This window comes from Falco punctatus (assembly GCF_963210335.1).
Source record: "Falco punctatus genome assembly, chromosome: 4".
Classification (NCBI taxonomy): domain Eukaryota; kingdom Metazoa; phylum Chordata; class Aves; order Falconiformes; family Falconidae; genus Falco; species Falco punctatus.
The window spans coordinates 13,227,604-13,246,856 of record NC_137583.1 but is presented as its reverse complement, the minus strand read 5'-3'; the positions used below and the strand labels follow the sequence as shown (position 1 = coordinate 13,246,856).

The following is a 19,253-nucleotide window of genomic DNA, read 5'->3' as shown; positions in this document are numbered from 1 at the left end:
ACAGCGTAACGGAACATGAAGGGACACAAAGCTGAAGAGCATAACACGGGGCATGCTCCCATGTATGCAGAAATCCAGCCCCCAGCTGTGGAGGGACACAAATCCCTCGTTCGTTAGCCATGCCTCATGATGGACTGTGACGTAGCACTAGTGGTGGCCAGCCAATCTTTTAGCTAGACCTCCTCAGACCTCGCCGTCACCTCTGATCCCAGTGAGCCCAAGTGGTCGCCTTTTGCATAATGCACCTCTCCTGTTACATCACCTCCGAGCTTGTCCTTGCGTCTCCCTTGTGGGATCCTGTAAGAGGATTGGGTGGGCCAGGAGGGAGCAACTCCATTGTTCGAGCACAAAAAGCAGCGTTCATTAGTAGGCAGGCATCTTAGAATGGAAAAAAAAAAAAAAAAAAAGACTGGATTTGCCATTAAATCGGATATTCTTGGAGGTTTTCCTCAGTACAACTCCCTCTTTCAAGCTAACAGAAGCAGTTGAGAGACCTGCCCAGTAATTCCTGAGTTCCAGTCCCAGCTGTGACCTTAACTCTGAAGCTAATATCCTCTTGTTCCCTACAATAAAGCATCGGTCCTCCACCGCCATAAAGCAGCCTCACTCCTTCCACGTAAGTCAGTGTTACCCCATTTGAAGATTTGGTTCAGAAATCAGGGCAGCACGTGGCGGAGTCCTGCAGAAATGCCCAGGAAAATCTGGTCCCCAAAGAAGGTTGCACCAAACCAGCAAGATGTGAACTTGTGAGCTGTACTCAGACACCCTGGGCCCACAGAGCGGTTACCTCCTGACAGGACATGTCCCTTGGAGATCCAGGCTTACACGCGATGGCTATCTCTGCTATCTCTCAGGGTAATTCACTGCCTTCAGTTGCCACTGCCAGAGACGGGAGGGAGCTTTGCAGTGCCCACTGCACAGCCATAGATGATGGAGAGGCTGCCAGAGGCTTCCTTGGCTCTTCATCCAGTTCAAAGGGGCCAGGTCAGGAGCTGGTAATTACCCAAAATTTAAACAAGGTCCTAGTTCACATCCATGGCCATTTTCGAGTTATATTTGCCCTCCTCTTGGTAAACAGCAAACATTTTCTTGGAAACAGTGTCATTTCTTATGCCAGTGGCAAAATAAACCCCAGCTCATCAAGGATGTGTCCTTTCCAAAGAATTACCACAAAAATGTCTGAAACCCTATAAAGGCTGTTAATGACTGAATCTCCATAGGGCTTTCTTCCCCCTTCCTTTTCCCTCTTTTCTCCTTGCTCTGACGAGCTGGTGAGTTGGGAATGGTTTTAAATACCACAATAGCCATGGCAGGACATCAAGAAAGAGAGAGGAACAGGGTTTTGAAATACTTTGTGTAAAGCTCCAAGCGCTTGAGTTGGTGCTTAACTGGCTGGGCTTTACCACGCAGCAGTCAGATGATCTCTGCAGCTTTGAGAAAGAGGAGAAACTCTGGAGAAGGGTGGGGGGGAAACGGTCTCTGCCACATTGGTCTTTATTGTCTTATGGATTTTATCACAGTATTGTTCTTTATTTCCTGCTATTTATAGGCTCTCATGTTTTGTGCTGCTTTCATGTTTGTGCTATCTGCCTTCCCACGACATGTTTCACCCCAGCCCTCGCCTACAGCTGGATCCATAAAGGCCAGACCAATGGTTTTGAATGGCACATCAGTGCTCATCTTCTCTCTCTGGGCGATGCACGCAAACTGCCCTTTTCTGAAGCACTAAGAAACCCAAGATGGGTGATTTAAACAGTGGTGGTCACTCTCCACACACTCTCGCATAAAGGAGCCAAGGAGTTTGCCACTGGGCTTTTGGGTATCATGCCATTCTTTAAGAGCTCCAGCCAGTGATGCCGGGCTGTCTCCTCTGAAGCCCACACTTTACAATGGATTTAAACCATCAACCCATCAGTGCATGACTAGATGATAGCCACTTCGGAAACTTCACCTGAATTATTTTATAACTCTTCCCTTTGTGCACAGTACTGCAGAGAGAATGTGCTACAGGGGGTCTTCTTGTCCTAATTCCCATGATTTAGGGATGTAACTCCACTGACCTGAACTAGCAAAAGTGAAGTTAGATCTGGTTTGAAACAAGTGATGAGGCTTGTAAAAGTCAGGTCCCAGCCTTAGTGAACTTCCCGCCTTAAAGGTGGCTTCAATAGGCTGTGAGGCTAGAAATAAAAACAGGAGAGGTGCAAAATAATGCTGTAATCACTGAAGTCTGTGATTTAATTCTATAAGCATCCTTGTACTTCACCCCACAGCAGTTTCCAGGCAGCCCAAACACTAACTCCAGGTACGAGGCAGAAAACCAGCTGCTGGTTAGGTGGGCTGGAACTGGGGGATTTACTCCCCAGCAACAGTCCCTTTCCTGCACTTTGTGAGTGACAGCAAGCCTCTCGCATCAATCCCCAGCTTGCATCACTTCTTCTTGTGTGCAAAGCAGCCTGTCTTGGAAGCGACCACACAGCTCAATGCCAGTAAAAACAGGGAAAAACCCTTCACCTAAACAGAAATGAACAGCAAACCCTGCTTTGGGACCCTTTCACAATACGTATCCGGCAGCAGGCCTGCCATGGGCTGCTGGACAATTACAAAGAAAATGAAACACTTGGATATGGAGCCAGGCTTGGGCAGCTTTTGCCTATGGGATTTTGGGGCAAGTTACTTTCACTGTTTTACCTGTGAGTGCCTGCAAAAGGGCCACAGAACATAGCTCTTCAGTGCTGCAGAGCAGCGTAAAGGCACCTGTCTGTCAATGAGAGTAATTCTGGTTTGCCTCACATCATGCCTATTTTGGGAACATCCCTTGAAGAAAGCAGCAGAATTTTTCTGTAAGCAGCATGAAGTGCAGGTTTCTCATTTAGAGTTTGACACAGGTTTCTGGAGTTATCCACCCCCTGTAGCAGCCAGGCTGAAAGAGGAGACGTGGTGGAAACAGAAGGCATCTATGCTGCACCAGACTAAGCAAAGATAAAGCACGGTGCAAAGTGAATTGAGAGGTGGCAAAGTGCATGCTCATGTCGGTGAGTCCCAGGATCCTTTGTAAGGTGATGCTAAGAAGCAAATTTATGTCAAGCCACGAACATTGCTAAAGCAGATGCCTTGTCTCCCAAGCACTAGTGAGTCCTGAAACTGACATTTAAAAATTTTAGTGGCCGTTACAGTGAAATAATCTATTTCACCACACAAAGACAATGTGGGGAAAGGTATGTGGCAACCCTTTTTTTAAGGTGGGACAAAAAAAAAATTGCCACTAGGAACTCCACAACACTGGAAACCAAAGACTTAACCAACTCTCATCCCATCTGAGAAACAATTAAAAGTGTGAAACCAAAGGTTTCCAGCAGAGACTGCTGCAGAGGCTTAAAAGATAGTGGCCCTGGAGCAACTGCTGTAAAAACACAGCCCCAGCCCTCTCAAAAAGTGCTGAGTGCCTTGGTGTCCATGGGGATCAGTGTGGATGGGGGCTGTCACCTCTCCCAAGCCCAACAGTTACATTCTCCTTCCATCTTCTGTTTCAGTTGATGAAAATGTGACTGTTTTGAGCTCGGTGCCTGGTATGAGCCAAGTCCTGTTTATCTCCTGAGACACGCTTTCCAGTGTGTCACCAGCTGCCCTCTCAGCCACCATCTAAGGTGCATTGACAGGTTGCAGTAGTTTTCCAGTCAAGACTCTGAAATGGTTATTCACACTTTTATCGCGGCAAGATTAGATTATTGTAATTCTTTATTGGCTGGCTTCCCAAAGCGGGCTCTGCACAAACTCCAGATGGTGTGAAATGTGGCCGGCAGGATTTGAGTTAAGAAGGGACAGTATCATCCATTCTGTTAGAACCTCTACCTTGGCAACTGGTTTGACAGAAAATTGATTTCAAAAGCATCCTTTTTGCCTCTGTGCCCAGCTGAGGTCAGGTCTCTGTCAGCAATCTTATGGTTCGTTACGGTCCGGAGTATGTTACCCAGCCTTGCACTACCTGGTAAACAATTCTCCGAGGAGTGATTTCAAGGAGGTGCAGGTAGTTTAAACCTGATTTTCCATCTGCGTGTTCTCCTCTAAAGCCTCTGCAAGAGCTGGGTGAGATACCACAATTACACCCTTTGCCAACATTAGATGAGTGTGCTGGAGAGTGACAGGCTCTCCTGCCCTCACTGCACCGAACCTGCAGCCTCCAGACCCCGCTCGCCAGCAGGGACTGCCACCAGGCACAAGGCACCAAACCACAGCCCTCCTCCGGCCACGGCTGGGGAGAAGCGGCCACGCCAGCCGCATCCCACAGAGGCAGCCATCTAAATGCAGCACATCCCTGAAGCTCTTCTGAATTGCACGTGGCTCATCTCGTCCCTTCTAAACGCCTACACGAGCCACCAGAGGGGACACCCGGGCAGCGGCCAGGCTCCCCGCTCCTGGTCCCAGCACTGCGGGGCCTCACTGGAAAACACAGACCGCTGGTACGTGTTCTCATGTGCCATCTTTCACTTGTGTAAACAGCGACTCCACAAACAATCGATAGGATAATAACTGGCTTCATACAGATCAGTACAAATAAAACCTTCCGGTGTTTTGGGCTTTTGCCTTTTTAGAACTTTCTTTTCCTGGAAAAGCACGGTACGAGAGGTGTATTCCTTCATATTTGATTTGGTTTTATACTGAGCCCAACAGTTAAAACCTTCCCTGATTTAGCTCACGGTGGCTAAATTCCTACAGGCCTTTCGTGCAGGAGAAAAGTCTTGGGCGGGCTGTAATTAGAGTCTCGTAACGAACAATCATTTGGCTTCTTTTTTTATTAACTGCTATTTACAAAGCAGTATGTGATTTGCCGCATAAGAGGGAGAAAGGCTGGGGACAGCTTTTGCTGCGCAGTGGAATGGCACGGCAAACACAGTGTGTTCTGAGCTGTTTACCTTCCCTGTCACTTCTGCAGGGAACCTGTGACCTGCCACTCATGGATGTGGACATAAAAGCTATGCTGTTTTGGTTGGTTGTTTTTTTTTTTTTGTTCATGTGAGACAGCTGACACAGACTGTTTGCTTTGGGAAAACAACCAAACCCTTTTGTTTTGCATGAAGGGGGTGAAAAAAAACTGTATATAAAGAATTGCACTGACTCTGCAAACAGCTACTGCATAAGGAAGAGAGAGTGGCGGTCAGCTCTGGGGTCACGCTAATCGTCATTTTAAAACCTACAGTGCCACTGTCATTTCAGAAATTCAGAAGCCTGGGGAAGCTGTTGAAGACACCAAATATTTCCCCATATGGATAAAAAATACATTATTAAAAAAAAAACAGCAGTGTGAGAGAACAGGCAAAGTCAGGGTGGTTTACCTGAAATCATGAGAATTTGGAGTTCAGATAAAATGAGATACAGGTTGGGCTCTGATCCTTGAGCTTAGCTGATCTGCACTTGTCATGGGACTGGGGAGTATACAGGGACCTTTTACATCACTTCTATACCCACACTATGTGGGAATGTCCTCAGGATTACTGCAGCTCGTACCACCCTGAGAACAGCTTCCAGGGTAGGAGTTACCATCATCTAAACCCAGTACTTCAATACAGACCTGCCTCAGGGCTGCCTTGAGCCCGATGCTGCCTATGAGAGGTGCTGACACACACCTGTCAATTGCAGGTATCTGTTCACCCCATTCCCAGCTTTCCCCAGACCAGGAGACCACTCAGCTGCTGCGTGAAGGTGCCAGCCCTTCTCCCGCTGGTGCTGAGGGTACAGCCTATAGCTTTAATCTGGAATGAAAATGCTACTAATGCTACAAAGGATCTTTTAATTTCCCAACATCTCATTCTGAAGACAAATTTTATCAGTGTTTGTTCAGCTGAAACACTTCACCAGTAGGTGGGCTTGAGGTGTCTGAATATAGGCGTCTAGAGGTATTTTAAAAGCTTGTGATCAGCTATGGTACCTGCAGGGCTGGCAGGTAAAACATAGGACTTACAGGAGACCCACGTGCTCTTTTAGAGACAGATGGAGCTAATGTGGGACACGTGGAGGCACTGTAGTGTATCGCAGCATCTTGTATCGTGCCAGACGCGTATGGGTAGGCAACTCGACTGCCTCCTATGTGAATCAACCAGATGTTTGCAGAGAATCTGCTTCCAGCTTCTTTTGCTACTGAGAACTGAGCCACAAATGCATTTCAGAAAACTGTCCAACAGGAGTGCTGGGAAAGGTAATCCCTGCTTATTTTATGTAGAAATCACAGACAGCCTACTTGTACCTCTGCACATGGGCCTTATTCTAGTGGGAGGTCACTAGAAAGGTCCCCATGACTCCAGCCACCGTGGCCTTGAGCAGCGGAGCAACCTCAGCCGTGACCTGCTCAAGTCTCTGTGCACCCCCAACACCATCCATTCAGCCCATGCATACGGCAGTGATAAGCATCTGATGGGCCACATGACAGACTAGAGAATCGGACAGCAAACCTCACCCCACTGTGTGTCACATAGCCCACCAGCCCTAACACACGCCATTGCAAGCCAAGTTCTTTACCTGATGAAAGGAAGGCTCTCTTAATCAGATAAACAGCATAGTAAGTGCTGTGGCCCTCAGCTGTGAACATTAGTGCTCAACATGCCAGGTGGCTTAAGCTGCAAGCATGTCATCTCCCGTGCTGTGTAGCCTTCAGGCATGCTTCCATGTTCTTAATTCTCCTGATGAATTTGGAGACATTTGTTTCCAAAGACCAAGTTTTCCAGCAATTCGTAACATAAAATATCACACATTACGAACTCTATCTGCCCAACTACAGCCAAGACTGACAATGCTTAGATATCCCTATAAAGCCACTTTTGAAAGGCTGGGGAAAAGCACGTTAAAAAACTGCATGCCATACTGCTTATATACCACCACTGTGACCACCAGTATAAATGACTAGACAAACCTCAGGTTATTTGCAAACCGAGCTGAAGAGCAAGTAGAAAAATAGATAGATTATAAGCATTCATACAGAACCTTTAATTAGAGAGAAGAACATGGCTGGCTGCGTAGGAACATCATATCTTCACACGGTGCAAATCAACGCAGCTCCATTATGGAATGACACCAGTTTGTGCCAATGACGCTTTGGTCCAGGTATGTATACAAGGATGTCTGCCTTTACCATGGAAACACAACACCTAAGCGAGGGACCACACCAGCAGCTTAACAGCAACTGTATTAATACTTGACAGGGCAGGAAAGAAAAATGAAAACAATTGCTCTAATTGAAACTACGGGGGGTGTGTAAGTAGGGCAGAATGCACAGTAATTACCTGATTTGGAGTAGAGCCAGAACACCAACGCTAACGCTCCTGCTCTATGGGACTGCGAAGGAGCCTAAGCAAACAGGATTTTGGTTTCCCATCTTTGGCTAAAATGGTTCTTTACACAGAAACGGAGAACTGTGTAAAAAGACATGGTGTGTACCCGAGTTTGAGGAATGGAGCGGGGCTGCAAGCTGAGGATCTGAGTTCCCACCCAGACTTGTACCAAACAGCAAATTGATGCGGTGGTCCCTGGGAGAGATGCTTCTTGCCTGGGCAGTGCATCTGCGCATGGGCACAGCCTCGTCCAGCTACGGACATGAAACGCCAGGTTACTGCAAATGAAATCAAGGCTCTGTCCACATGGGTGTTATCATGAGCCTTTTGGGTGTCCCCAGGCTGGAGGTGCTCCCAGCTCCCTCTCCCACCGCTCCGCAGCAACCACCTCCACCTCGCTCCCCTCCCTGCAGTCCACTTGCCACGTGCCCACCCCTGATACCTTCCCCAAAGCCATTGCCAGCAGCCCCCGCACCCTGGTTCTCACTCCCCACCGCATTCTCTCCACACCAGCCGCAGAGAGAGGCAAACCTGCACTGAAAGCTGTCCAGGGACCAGTTCCTACAAAGATCACTTCCCACACTGCCGTGGATTCCCAGACGTGGGGCACATAAGGAGCACGAAGACAACAGTTAACAGCAAAATGAGGCTCCACTGGTAGCACGGCACCGGGGGATAACCTGGCCCAGTGTGACCCAAGAGTCCACTCCAAGTATCGGCTGAGAACCAGCTACAGTGTCTACGGGAAAGCTAGATGAAGTCCAGGGGGAACGGAACTCCTTTCCTGAGGAAAAGCTGCTGGGCAATGGCTTACCCAGCAATTTCCAGTTGTGGGCCAACAAGCATGTCTTAGTCATACAACTGAGGAACAACTTCAGGCATCTGCCCCATCATCAGTCGTTGCTTCACGACCGTGCCAGCCCTGCCAGCAAGTCATAACCGCAGCCAGCTGCCGAGCCGGCGTGACAGAGCTGCAAGTCCTGCACGCTACCAACACCCACGTCTGAACCTGTGACCCACAGGTTCTGCAGACCATCACAAATCCCCCGAGACATACAGTTCCCCACGGCCTCGCAGGTTGTTTTTAGTTAGACAAATTCAAATGGCTGCCACAAAAGCTTAATCTCTTTCCAGCCACACTCATGCTGAGTGTCAATAGGAAAAAGTCTCATGAATACGCTTGATAATTACAGAGCTGTGGCTGTAGCAAAGAACAAAGTATAATGCAGGCTTGAATACTCAGGAAATTGACTGCTGATATGTTTCCATTCATTGTTTTGTTCTCTGTTCTCAGTGTTATATTAAAATCTCCTACTAAGAATGAGCTTTCTTGTTTAATGGAACTTGTCAGTTAGAGGAAATCTGCTTGAGCTGTTTGATCTATTCTTTAAAATAATATTAATTGCAAATTTAGCACAAGTCCCTATCTTAGTTAGCAAATCAGTGGAAAACTGAAGCTGATATTTTTCAAACTTTTTTCGTTACCCACCAAAACCCATGACCCATCACTTTCTAACTCGAAGGCATTCAGCATCCCTTTGCTCCAACTATTCAGTCCTGGCTGTTCATTAGATATGTTGATTGATCATACCAAGTCACCTGATGTTGTTTTCCTGACTCTGTTAGTGAAAAGTGATCGTACTGAATAGGAAACAGTAAACACGGTGTGAATCTCTGGTCATGAGAAAATTCATGAAACTTTGCAGTTTGTGAGCATTTTCACAAAATCCTGACAACCTTATCAATTTAGTCAAGTGTGACCTCACATCTATAGGAAATCACAGTCAGTGCTTCTGTCTGCCTCTGCATTAATGGAACTAGCTGTCTATTTTGATTCCACGTGACTTGTAATTAAATACTGAATTTGCATGTTTGCTATTCATCCCAATTCCCAGCATGTGCACTCACAATAACAAATCTTAACTTCAGGCTCTGAAGCTGATGTACAGCTGAGTCTGGATTTCCTAAGTCCCACAGTTCAATGATATTTACATCTGGAGGTTTCATTTGGTTTCTTGCAGGCATAAAAGAACCATTTACAAAAATCAGATGCAGTGGCCAGTTTAGACTCTGTGTAAGTCTGTAAGATTATTTCAATTTGCTGGTTCTGAACCTTCAGCAAAAATCTGCAAAAATAGGTTGCATTGGGTGGCTCACAGAAACAGTATTTCTTTTGTCAATGTCTTCCTGCTTCCAATTATATCAGAATGACCAAAGAAAGGGGAAACAGCTGATTCCGGGGTTCATATAATTAGACATAATACACTCTATCATCCTCAGTACTCGATGTTTTTCTTCAGGCAATCTCAAAGACTTTCAGAAGCGTTCAGAAACCACTGTTCATGTTGGCATGATCACAAGTGCTGTCGCTTTTAGGCATTTGACGTAACAGACTGAGAAGTGGTGGCATCAGCCCCCTCCTCAAGAGGCAGCAGCAGCCGCTTTGCACGCAGACCCCCAGTACCTTCCCCTCCCCTCCATCGTAAAGACGCTGGCAGGTACCAGGAGATGCCTCCCTTGCCTGGTGACAGCAGCTTTGATTATACTTGGGCTCATCCACATAATTCGCTTCACTTAGGGCTTGCTAAAAACATCGCCTCGGTGCTGCACAGCTCCGCCAGCCCTGCGGCACTGCCGGCACGGGGCAGGGGCAGCAAGGTGGCCCCGCAGAGGTGCCTTCGCGATGGGCTGTGCCTCTGCCACCGTCATGCTGTCGGGGGAGCCTGAGCTCCCTGCCTACGTACCGCTTCTGGATATGTAGCGTCCTCCTCTGCCCCATCTCCCCTGCTCCTGACTAACTCAGGCAGCTCCAGTCATAGGGAATTCCTCTAAAATAAAATCCCTTCTCCGCCCCCCCTCCCGATCCCTTCTAAAAACAAAGGCAGAATTGTTCAAAACAACCCAGGGGAAGAAATCCAAATAGGAGGTGACCTCCTTCCAGCCCTCGGTGCTGGGGGCCAAGGTGTGTGTGTCCGTACCGCCTCCCCAGGCTCCCAGGGTCATTCCAGCACCTTTGCCTCATTCCCTCCTGGAGCGCCGCCCTCCCGCGCTGCCTCCCACGCGGCTCGTGTTTTCCTGCGGCCCATGAAGAGCTCTCTGTTCCCCCGCATGAGTCATGCCCACGGGCTGCGGGCCAGCGACATCAGCCCCTCGCAGCCCGCAGGGGCCGAGCACGCCGCCTGCCCCTCGCCGCTTCTTTGGAGCTTTGTGCCGCGTGTAACGGCCAGGACTGTTGGTCTGGGAGGGTGAGGAGCTGCGAGCGCGGTGGGACCAGGCTGATGGCTTCAGCAGGCCTGCTGTGGGGGATGCCATCCAGCGAGATGGAGGAGGAGCAGCCGTGGCAGTCCCGTTTTTCACGCCTGCTAGCAGGCAAACCCTCGCCCGGCATCCCGGAGCGGTGCCGCACGCTGACGCCTTGCCAGCTGTCACTACCTGCGCCAGCCGCCCTGGGACACCAGCACATGCTGCAAACACCTCTTTATTTGACGGTGTTGGCACTTCATCTGAGACTAGCACAGAGAGGGTACGGCTGGTTTGCAAGACTGTTTTAAGACTACAGTAAGAGTTCTTTATGAGCTTAAAATTACCATTTTGCAATACTGGCAAACATTCCCTTTTCCAGGAAAGCTGCTTTGTGGTACAGCAGGGAAGTTACCCCTCCAGTGTTGCAAGCTACGCCAGCAGCAGTGCAGTCCTGTAGCTCTGACCTGAGGCTGCTGCAGGTATTTTGGTCAAGGGATTGAATGACTTTATGACCTTGATGGATGCACAGTCAGCTCAAGAGCGCTCAGCTGTGCAAACAAAATGTTGCCACCTCAGTGATAAGAGGGGAGGGTGCCCATGCCAGGGCAGAGGAGGGGAGACGGAAGGATGCAGCAGATAAGGATGACCTGGGGAGACTGCTCCAGCCCCAGGCTTGCCGTTTTGGGGAGATAGGCACCCCACGTGCTTCAAGCCAGACCCCTTCCCTCCGTCTCGGGAGCAGCCAGCCTGGTTTGCCAGGGCTTCGCTATAAGCAAAGTGTGTAATGAAGCATTTTTCTACACATTTGCTTCTGCTAATGTTGCTACAGGTTAAAGCTGTCCCAGAGTGGTTTCCTCACCTATGGACTTCAACTACAGCAGCAAAGCCCTCTCCCTGTCTAGTGGGGAAGGGTGCCAGGTAAGCTTCCTCATTCTAACATTGCTCTTAAATGTCACTAAGGCGATTACACATGGGCACAAACCAGACTTCTCAGTTCCAGTGCAAGGAGAGTTCTGCTTTTGCTCTGAATCATTGATCTGAGCTCACTATTTTGGCCCTGTTTGAGTGTCAGATGACAGCTCTGACCTGTAGTTTCGCCGTAGATTTGACTGAACCGCCATGAAAAGGTCAACTACGTTTATGAGATTGCAGCGCAAGAGATGGGAAACACCCAATGACTGCTACTGCTTTCTGAGGCCTTTTTTGTCCATCAGACTTCAGCATCCTGAACCCAAATCCTTCCCCCAGTTTGTCCTCCAGCCCTGGCTACATGGTCTGTAGACAAATAACAGCCCCGCTTTTTTATTTCCTTCTGGAGGCACAGCGGCTGTTCTGTTTTGCTGCTGAATGAAGCAATGTTTTACCAGCTATGGTTTACTGATTTGCAGATTTTGGTGGCGACGCTGTCACAGAGTTCCCACCATCAGCCCCTGCCAGCATCTCCCCCCCCCCACAGAACACTCGGACCTTTCAGCTGGGCCAGTGCAGTTCTTCCCGGGGGCCATGCTGATTAGGAAACTGATCTGGTTGAAATAAATTGCAAAAACAAAAAAACACACAAAAAAGAAGACAAAATCCTTCCTATTTAACAGGATGTTCTGCTCATGGTCTTTAACCCCCATCAGCTCCTGATGCGGCTCACTGCAGAGTCACACAAAGAGTTATTTGGCACAACTGGGAGACAGCTGAGCTGGAGCAAAACGGTGGGAAAACAAGTCTGGAATAGAAGCACCTCAAGGTAATATTACCACTAAAGCTTCCTTGTCCTCAAACCATGGCCAGGGTTTCTTATCTTGGACTGACATTATCCACGAGATCACCATAACTTTCCAGTAAACAGCCAATGCATTTCACAATTTATACATAATTACACACCCCTCACATACCAGAGAATTAGCTCTACAGGCTCCTTTAGGGCCTTAAAAGGATCACTTAGGCTTCAGTTTTCATTTTTAAATGAATACAAGCATTCAGCTGAGCTGTAAACTATTAAAGCAAGACACCACTTCAGTGATAAACAAAATATTTTCCTAATAATTCACTTAATTGTCCCATTCATGGACCTATGCCTTTGGAATGGGACGTGTTTTGTGATTCCAAATAACACAAATAATAACAACAGCACATTCCATTTTACTGAACGAAACAGTGATATACCAAAAGGCTCGTGATACATTATCATCGGCTGTGCAGGATGTGGGTGGGAAGCAGGAGGCTGCAAGAAGAGACAGATAGAACGGCTCCTACATGCGACTTTTTCCTCTACACTGCTATTTGCCTTTTGCTCAAGAAGTGCAGCAAATACATTAACACCCGCATGAAAAATGAGCTGAGGTAATTCCATCTATGAGCATGTGATCAGTCCCACTGCCACAAATGTTTTCCCTCTAGGTCTGTATCTGACATAGACTGACTCACGCTGCAGCCGTGTACGTCACTACTACCCGGCAGCATCAGGCTATCATTTGTTTCCTTTTGGAACGGGATGTTCTATAATAGCTCCAACTCCCACTCGACAGTTTATGAAATTGCAGTTCTTCCATACACCTCCTTTGTTCCTGAGCAGCAAGGAGTTTTCAGTTTGTTTCTAAGGTGCTAAAACAGGAGTGCGGAGTGGCCTGAGCTCAGGGATGCCTCACCTGAAACCTAACAGGATGTGTCTTTTAATAGGATGAAGGTGTGATGGTTCCCAGTGTGCTGTAGAGTTTGTTCTTCAGGGAGACAAACGAGGGGACAGCGCAGAACTGTTGCTTCTAGGGTTGCTGCTTGAAGTACAGCCCCACGTCTCATTCACAGGGCTCCTTCTCCCGCAGCCAGGGAGACCCTGTCACATAAATGGAAGGTGAAGCTCTGGATGTGCTGATGGAGCCGTCAAAGCAGACCCAGCTCTGCTTCAGAGTGCCTCACCACGATGCTCAAATAGGCAACACTTGCTTTTCAACACTGGCCAGTTTGATCTCTGCTCCTAAAACGCTAATCTACATCTGTGTCTTAGTCTGGGTCAGCTGTGTGCTTCCAGAGTGAATCCCTGACTTACTGTGGTTTGGTTCATACCGTGGCACAATTTCAGAGCTCAGTCTACAGGACTAAGCTAGTGCCATACTCAGGGTAAAAACCCTGAGCGTCAATAGCATAGACATGGAGTTCTCAGCACCAACTGGTTTGTTGTGGTTTGGTGCTCCTGTTAGACCAAACTACCTGCTACTACTGCTTGCTACTAGCCTTTTAAAGCCAAAAGTCCTGGAGTTGTTGGACCCCAGCACACAATCGTAAAAGGAGGAACTGATGTGGTTCTAGGGGTGCAGTGGAAGAGAGGAGGCTGCAGTCCCCCGGAGATTCCTGCTCGTGTAAAGACCAAGTTCATCAGGATACGCCTGTAAAGCTGCCAAGTTTCCTGCTGGGAACATCTTCACAGGCAGCTGATACAAAAGGACAGAACGAAGGAAGCAGAGAGCCAAAGAACGAAAGGATGCAAAAGATGATGGCATTTCTCCTGCTTACTTTTGGGATGCTGCTATGATTTAAAGCAGGCTAACATGGATTTCTCTTCATACTGGGTGCACAGTAAAATGGATGCATCGCTATGCAGAATCCAGTGTCTCCTGCTCCAAGTGCTGCTCCCCTATTTATCAAAGAGCTATAACCAAATGGAGATCTTCTATTACTTCCTAAGGGTGCAGCCATTGTTAATGAGGGGGTCAGTGCCAACTTCAAGCATGGTAAAAAGAGTATTCCTATCATTCTTCAGAAAAAATATTATCACTTACTACCTGTCACTGGGAATAAAATGGGAAGCTTAAAGATGAACTGGAATTAATTTGAAAAAGCAAATCTTATATTTGTAAATTGCGCATAACCTTTTTCTGAGAAACAGAAAAGTCCCTGAGGCTAGTGCCTGCAAGAGGATGCCCTAAGAGACTCTGAAGATGTTTATTCTGACCTCCTGGACCTTTGTCCAATGTACATTCATCGGGGTTAAATAAATAAGCATTAACATACCCAAAGCTCCAGACCTTCCGATGTCCTGCATTGAGCCAAGACATTAAGTGAAGCGGCTTAAGTCACATTTATATTTCCTTTGACCTACAGATTGAGCCCAGGTCAGTCCATCCCAATTACTGTGTGAAAAGACCTTTATGGCTGCACTACCTTGCATTCAGCTGCCCGAGAAATCTTTAGAAACCACTGTAAAGGCAGCTCATCACAGCCTGGCATTCCCTGCTCACTGCAGCCACCTCCACACGCAGCACAGGCTGGGGAGGGCAATCAGCACCCCAGCCCTGACTTCAGTTTCACAACAGCCCCCAGAAACCCTCCTGGCAGTGTCTGGCCAGCTTCAGGCAACGCTGCACTGCAGGGATAACATTTGCTTAGGCTCTCTGTGCCGGCCCTCAAGCTTTGGCAGCCGTCAGGATAAAAGACAATCTATAAATGCAAGTCATTATAATCTTACAGATATCACCTATAACTTTACCTGGACTTACCTGGGTTGGAGGGCAGTGTTTCTCTTGACATTCAAAACGAACGCGTGCACTAAAGAATACGAGGCTTCTCGTACACAGGGTATTGTTCTGGATTTCGTATTTCTTCGGGGTTGTCTTGGCAACGAAGAGGGTTTGCCGCTAGAGGTGTGTGAAACACTGGGCAACAAAAAGCAAAATGACTCCCACTTGTTTCATTCCATCACCCAGTTAAACCAGACTCATTTTCAACCTGCCGGGATATTGTTAGTGTGCTGTGTGTCGGGAGGGACAGCACTAACCAGCACAGACACCTCTGTCCCCCCCCAGCACTGTGGTTTTGAAAATTGCAAAAAAATGACATTTTTCATTGGAAATGGTGTCTATCCAGACATCCTTACAAGCTCTGTTCCCTTTCTCCCTTCAACCACCTCCTTCAGGAGTAGTTCCCTGGAAGGCAATGAAACTGGTTATGGATGGTTTTAAGCAAAATTTGTTTTGTTTTGGATTTTTTTTAGTTTCAGTTACAGAAATTGTAAGTGATTTAAGTGAAGTCAATAGGTTTACTGTGGACTGATACCAATATAACCTATTTTGCCAATTTTCCCCAATCTAAACGAGTCTTTACTTCTGAAGAGAAGAGATGCTGGAGAGCTAATGCTACCCCTGGCTAGCACGCCAGTGGAAATGCCTGATGTGCCTACCTGGCTCAGCTTCTTCCATGGACAACAGACCATTATTCGCCATGGATGAGGTCCAGGAATTATTCTGGAAAGTTTTTAAAGCATCTTTGGAGGCAGTTTCACATTGCTTATTAATGTTATTTGCCTTTGTTTTTACTTACTGAAGGCATTAAAAAAATTAACCCAAACAGCTGTTCAGATTCCTCTATTTTTATACAGCAAAAGGAAAAAAAAAATCTGAACAGCTGTGTCAGTAAAACACAAACCAGGTGGCCTCCCTAAGGCAAAGTTTGTATGAAATCTGTAAGATAATGTTTTTATTATCTGAGTTATTGTATTTCTTTTTTATTACTTTTCTCTTGTGGATTCTTAAAGTGGTATTGGCCACTTGTTTCTTATCTTCATCCTCTTCCCTCAGTGTTTGAGCTGCACCACTACTCAACACAGAAATTATGGCGAATCAGCCACCAGGGGTGAAAATCACCCTTTTCAGCACAATCTTCCTGAATCTATTTTGAAGACTTGAATGAGATTTAAGGCTGGGTAAGAAGCAGTTTTACAAATCTGGCCTTTCTATGGGAGGAAATTCAGGCCATGGCACTGAACATCTACCTAGGAATGTGCAAGGGCTGCCCACGAAATGCTGGCAGAGGGAATTTGTTTTCCATGTTGTATAACTTAAGTCACCTGAGATGCACAGTTTTGTTCCAGTTCCTTGACAAGGTAGCTGGATCATCCTCAAGCAGAGGCTAATGACTCACGATTACACAATAGGCTGAAAGAACAGTTGTTTTGTACTCTAGTGTGTGAAACACTGGGGATTTGTAAGCTGTTAGCCAAATTCTCAGCTGAGTGGCGCTGAAATCTATATAGCCAGATGGATTTACACCACAGTTGCCCCACTGCTGTCATCTCAGAGCATATCCCTACTTACACAGGCTCACGAAGAACTTCCCTTACTGAGGTTTTGAATTCCTCAAGCAGCTTCCCATCTTGCGTGGAGCAAGCTTTAGCCTTCAAAGCTCTGATGCTCTTGCTAGCACAGCCTTGCCATGAGAGGCTCCCAGCCACCTGCTCCAGGGCACCACACTCCATCCGTGCTCCATCACACCATGGTCCAACCCTAAGCCTTGCCCAGCCACCCAGGGCTTATCTGCTAAGTCCCTTCCATAGAAACCCTCCTAAGAGTCTGCTTCTATTGCTATAAGAGAGTGCTGATTTATGGGTATGTTTTCCATACTGTTTATTGACATTTTTTCCCTGACTTCTGTCCTTGGTTATCAGCTCTGTAGAACAAAGCGAAAGCACTGAAGTGTCTGAAAATCACCAGCCGCATTGCAGGTGTTAAAGCAAATTATATTCATAATAAGAACAGCAATGATAATTGTAGTAATAATTGAATCATTTGTTGCTGTTATTATTCTTTCTCCTATTCCTACAATATTTGACAAATACAGTCTCTAAACAGTTCCTGAGCCTGAAGAAACATTTTCAGGTGACACAGAGTGCAAAGAAAAGAGAAAACCATTTGATATTATTACAAACATATATAACTAGTATTGTACATATTATTATACAGTGATTTTATATTATTTTCCTGAACTTTCTAATTTTAAAGTTGCTTTTCAACTTATAACAGTAGCTAAATACCTGACATTTGTTTATATACCAGTAGAATTTTTTCTTCCTTTTTTTTTTTTAAAAAAAAAAGAAAATATGCAAAAAAGTCTGTACATGAGAAGGACCATCTTCCAGGGGAAACACAGCAGAACCATCACAGTCTAAAAGAGAATTTCATTCTCCTCTAAATCATTCCCTTTTGTATGTTTTCTTCATATGTAGTAGTTGGATGTGATTCCCTCTGTATGTACTAAGCCTGTGTTATTACAATTCCAGTATGATATATGTTTATTTTGAGTCTAACAAGATAATGAATCAGAAAATAGCATTGCATTTTATATTATTTATTTATTTATTCTCTTAGGATGAAATTTACCTGGGTCCAGAGAAAAAAATTAGGCTGTTACAGCCCTTTGTTTCATAGAAGTTATTTTCCTCTCAATGCCTATGCCCTGTGGACAGAAATTTATGTCACTGGTAGTGAATGAGAATTCTCCCATTCTCTCACTGCCTCTAGGTATGATTTCTATACCTTTCCTCATGCTTCCAATTTTGTATCCATTACTTGAATACTTGAAAACATGAAATATAATACCAACAATCACAAATCGATAAAGTCAGTAGTGTGTAGGGAATATTTTTTGTTCCTATTCAATCCTCTTGTAATTAAAGAAATCCTACTCAGTGATTTCATGTCTTCTGTGACATTAACATACATCTGATCTTAACCTTTCAGTTGAATTTTAGGGGCTGGTCGGCCATTAGGAAGGACTATTTCGCAGACAATTTCTGGGATGCAGATTTGTAAGATCTCAGTTCTTCTCTGAAGTATGTCACTCACCAAGCAATGAAAGACGACTTTAAATGGAATGTGTACTAATAAGTGTAAGTATCAATGTGGAACATTACATCACAGAATATAACAGCTCAATGTATTTAATAATACAACAGTAATTATCTTTAATAATACTAAAAATACAGTGAAAAACATTAAGAAACCTTTGTGTCCAAACACGTTCTGATTGCTGTATTTGATAACTTTGCAAGAACTTAAGTCTTAAAGACTTGGAGTCTTTGTGAGATTAGATAGTATTCGTACACACAAAAGGCAGGAGAGAAGTTAAATGAACAAATGGCAAGTTTATCTCATATATGAGAGTTATAAAATCATTAAACAAGTAAAAGTTTATTCAGTTAATTGGCAAAGGCCCAGCAAGGATTTCACAACACTATCAGCAGAGTGTTGAAATATTTAAAAAAAAACAACCCAGCAACCAAATGCTCAGTTTCAGAGAAGCACTCTCATTTAAGAAACACTCTCTTAAGTATTTCTTAGATAAGGAACTGTTTATCAGCACATGTGTATGTTCTTCCTGGAATCAAGGTCCATGCAAGATTTTTCCACATACACCAACATTCTCTCCATGTTTTGTGACTTCTCCTTACACAAGCACTAGGAACCCAGGAAAAGTGGAAGTAACAAACATATACAGTCATGAAGAGATATGACATATAAATATCAGTTATATTTACTTAGTGATTTGAGCTAAGATAGAGAGCATCAGAGTGTAATGAGTTAACCAACAGTAACTTCTGTCACTTTTCCTTGTGCACAGGGAAAAGAATCTCTTAAGAATGTGGATGGATAGGAATATGTCAAAGCAGGAGCACAGCGAAAGGTAGCTCATGCAACTGCTGATACAGTAGAAAATTGGAAAGCTCTGAAATGAAACAAATAAAATTGAGGGGTAACCTATATGAAAACAATGAAAGATGTGCTCTGGACATCCAGTAAAACCCCGATGTAATTGTATTGATCACGCGGCATCCTTTGAAACAGAATGTTTCTAAATTTCTGCTCCATGATGTATCTTTTCTTAGGAATAGTCTGGCTATCTAGAAAATATTTCATCCTACCTTCCAGCACA

At 45.7% G+C, this 19,253-nt stretch overlaps 1 protein-coding gene across 8 annotated transcripts in view; it reads right to left on the bottom strand.

Moving 5' to 3' along the window:
* The window catches only part of SLC6A6 (solute carrier family 6 member 6), a 121,291-nt gene that overhangs the window by 79,909 nt on the left and 22,129 nt on the right, over positions 1-19,253 (bottom strand). For 3 of the 8 annotated variants that reach the window (XM_080385634.1, XM_080385640.1, XM_080385645.1), the window contains exon 3: positions 15,047-15,202. The exons of 4 other annotated variants lie outside the window; for them this stretch is intronic. In XM_080385634.1, the coding sequence (XP_080241760.1) occupies positions 15,047-15,077 (31 nt within the window). In that variant the 5' untranslated portion in view covers positions 15,078-15,202. Of the gene's footprint in view, positions 1-15,046; positions 15,203-17,701; positions 17,778-19,253 lie in introns of all 8 variants that reach the window. One more of the 8 variants, XM_080385636.1, reaches the window with a different exon arrangement.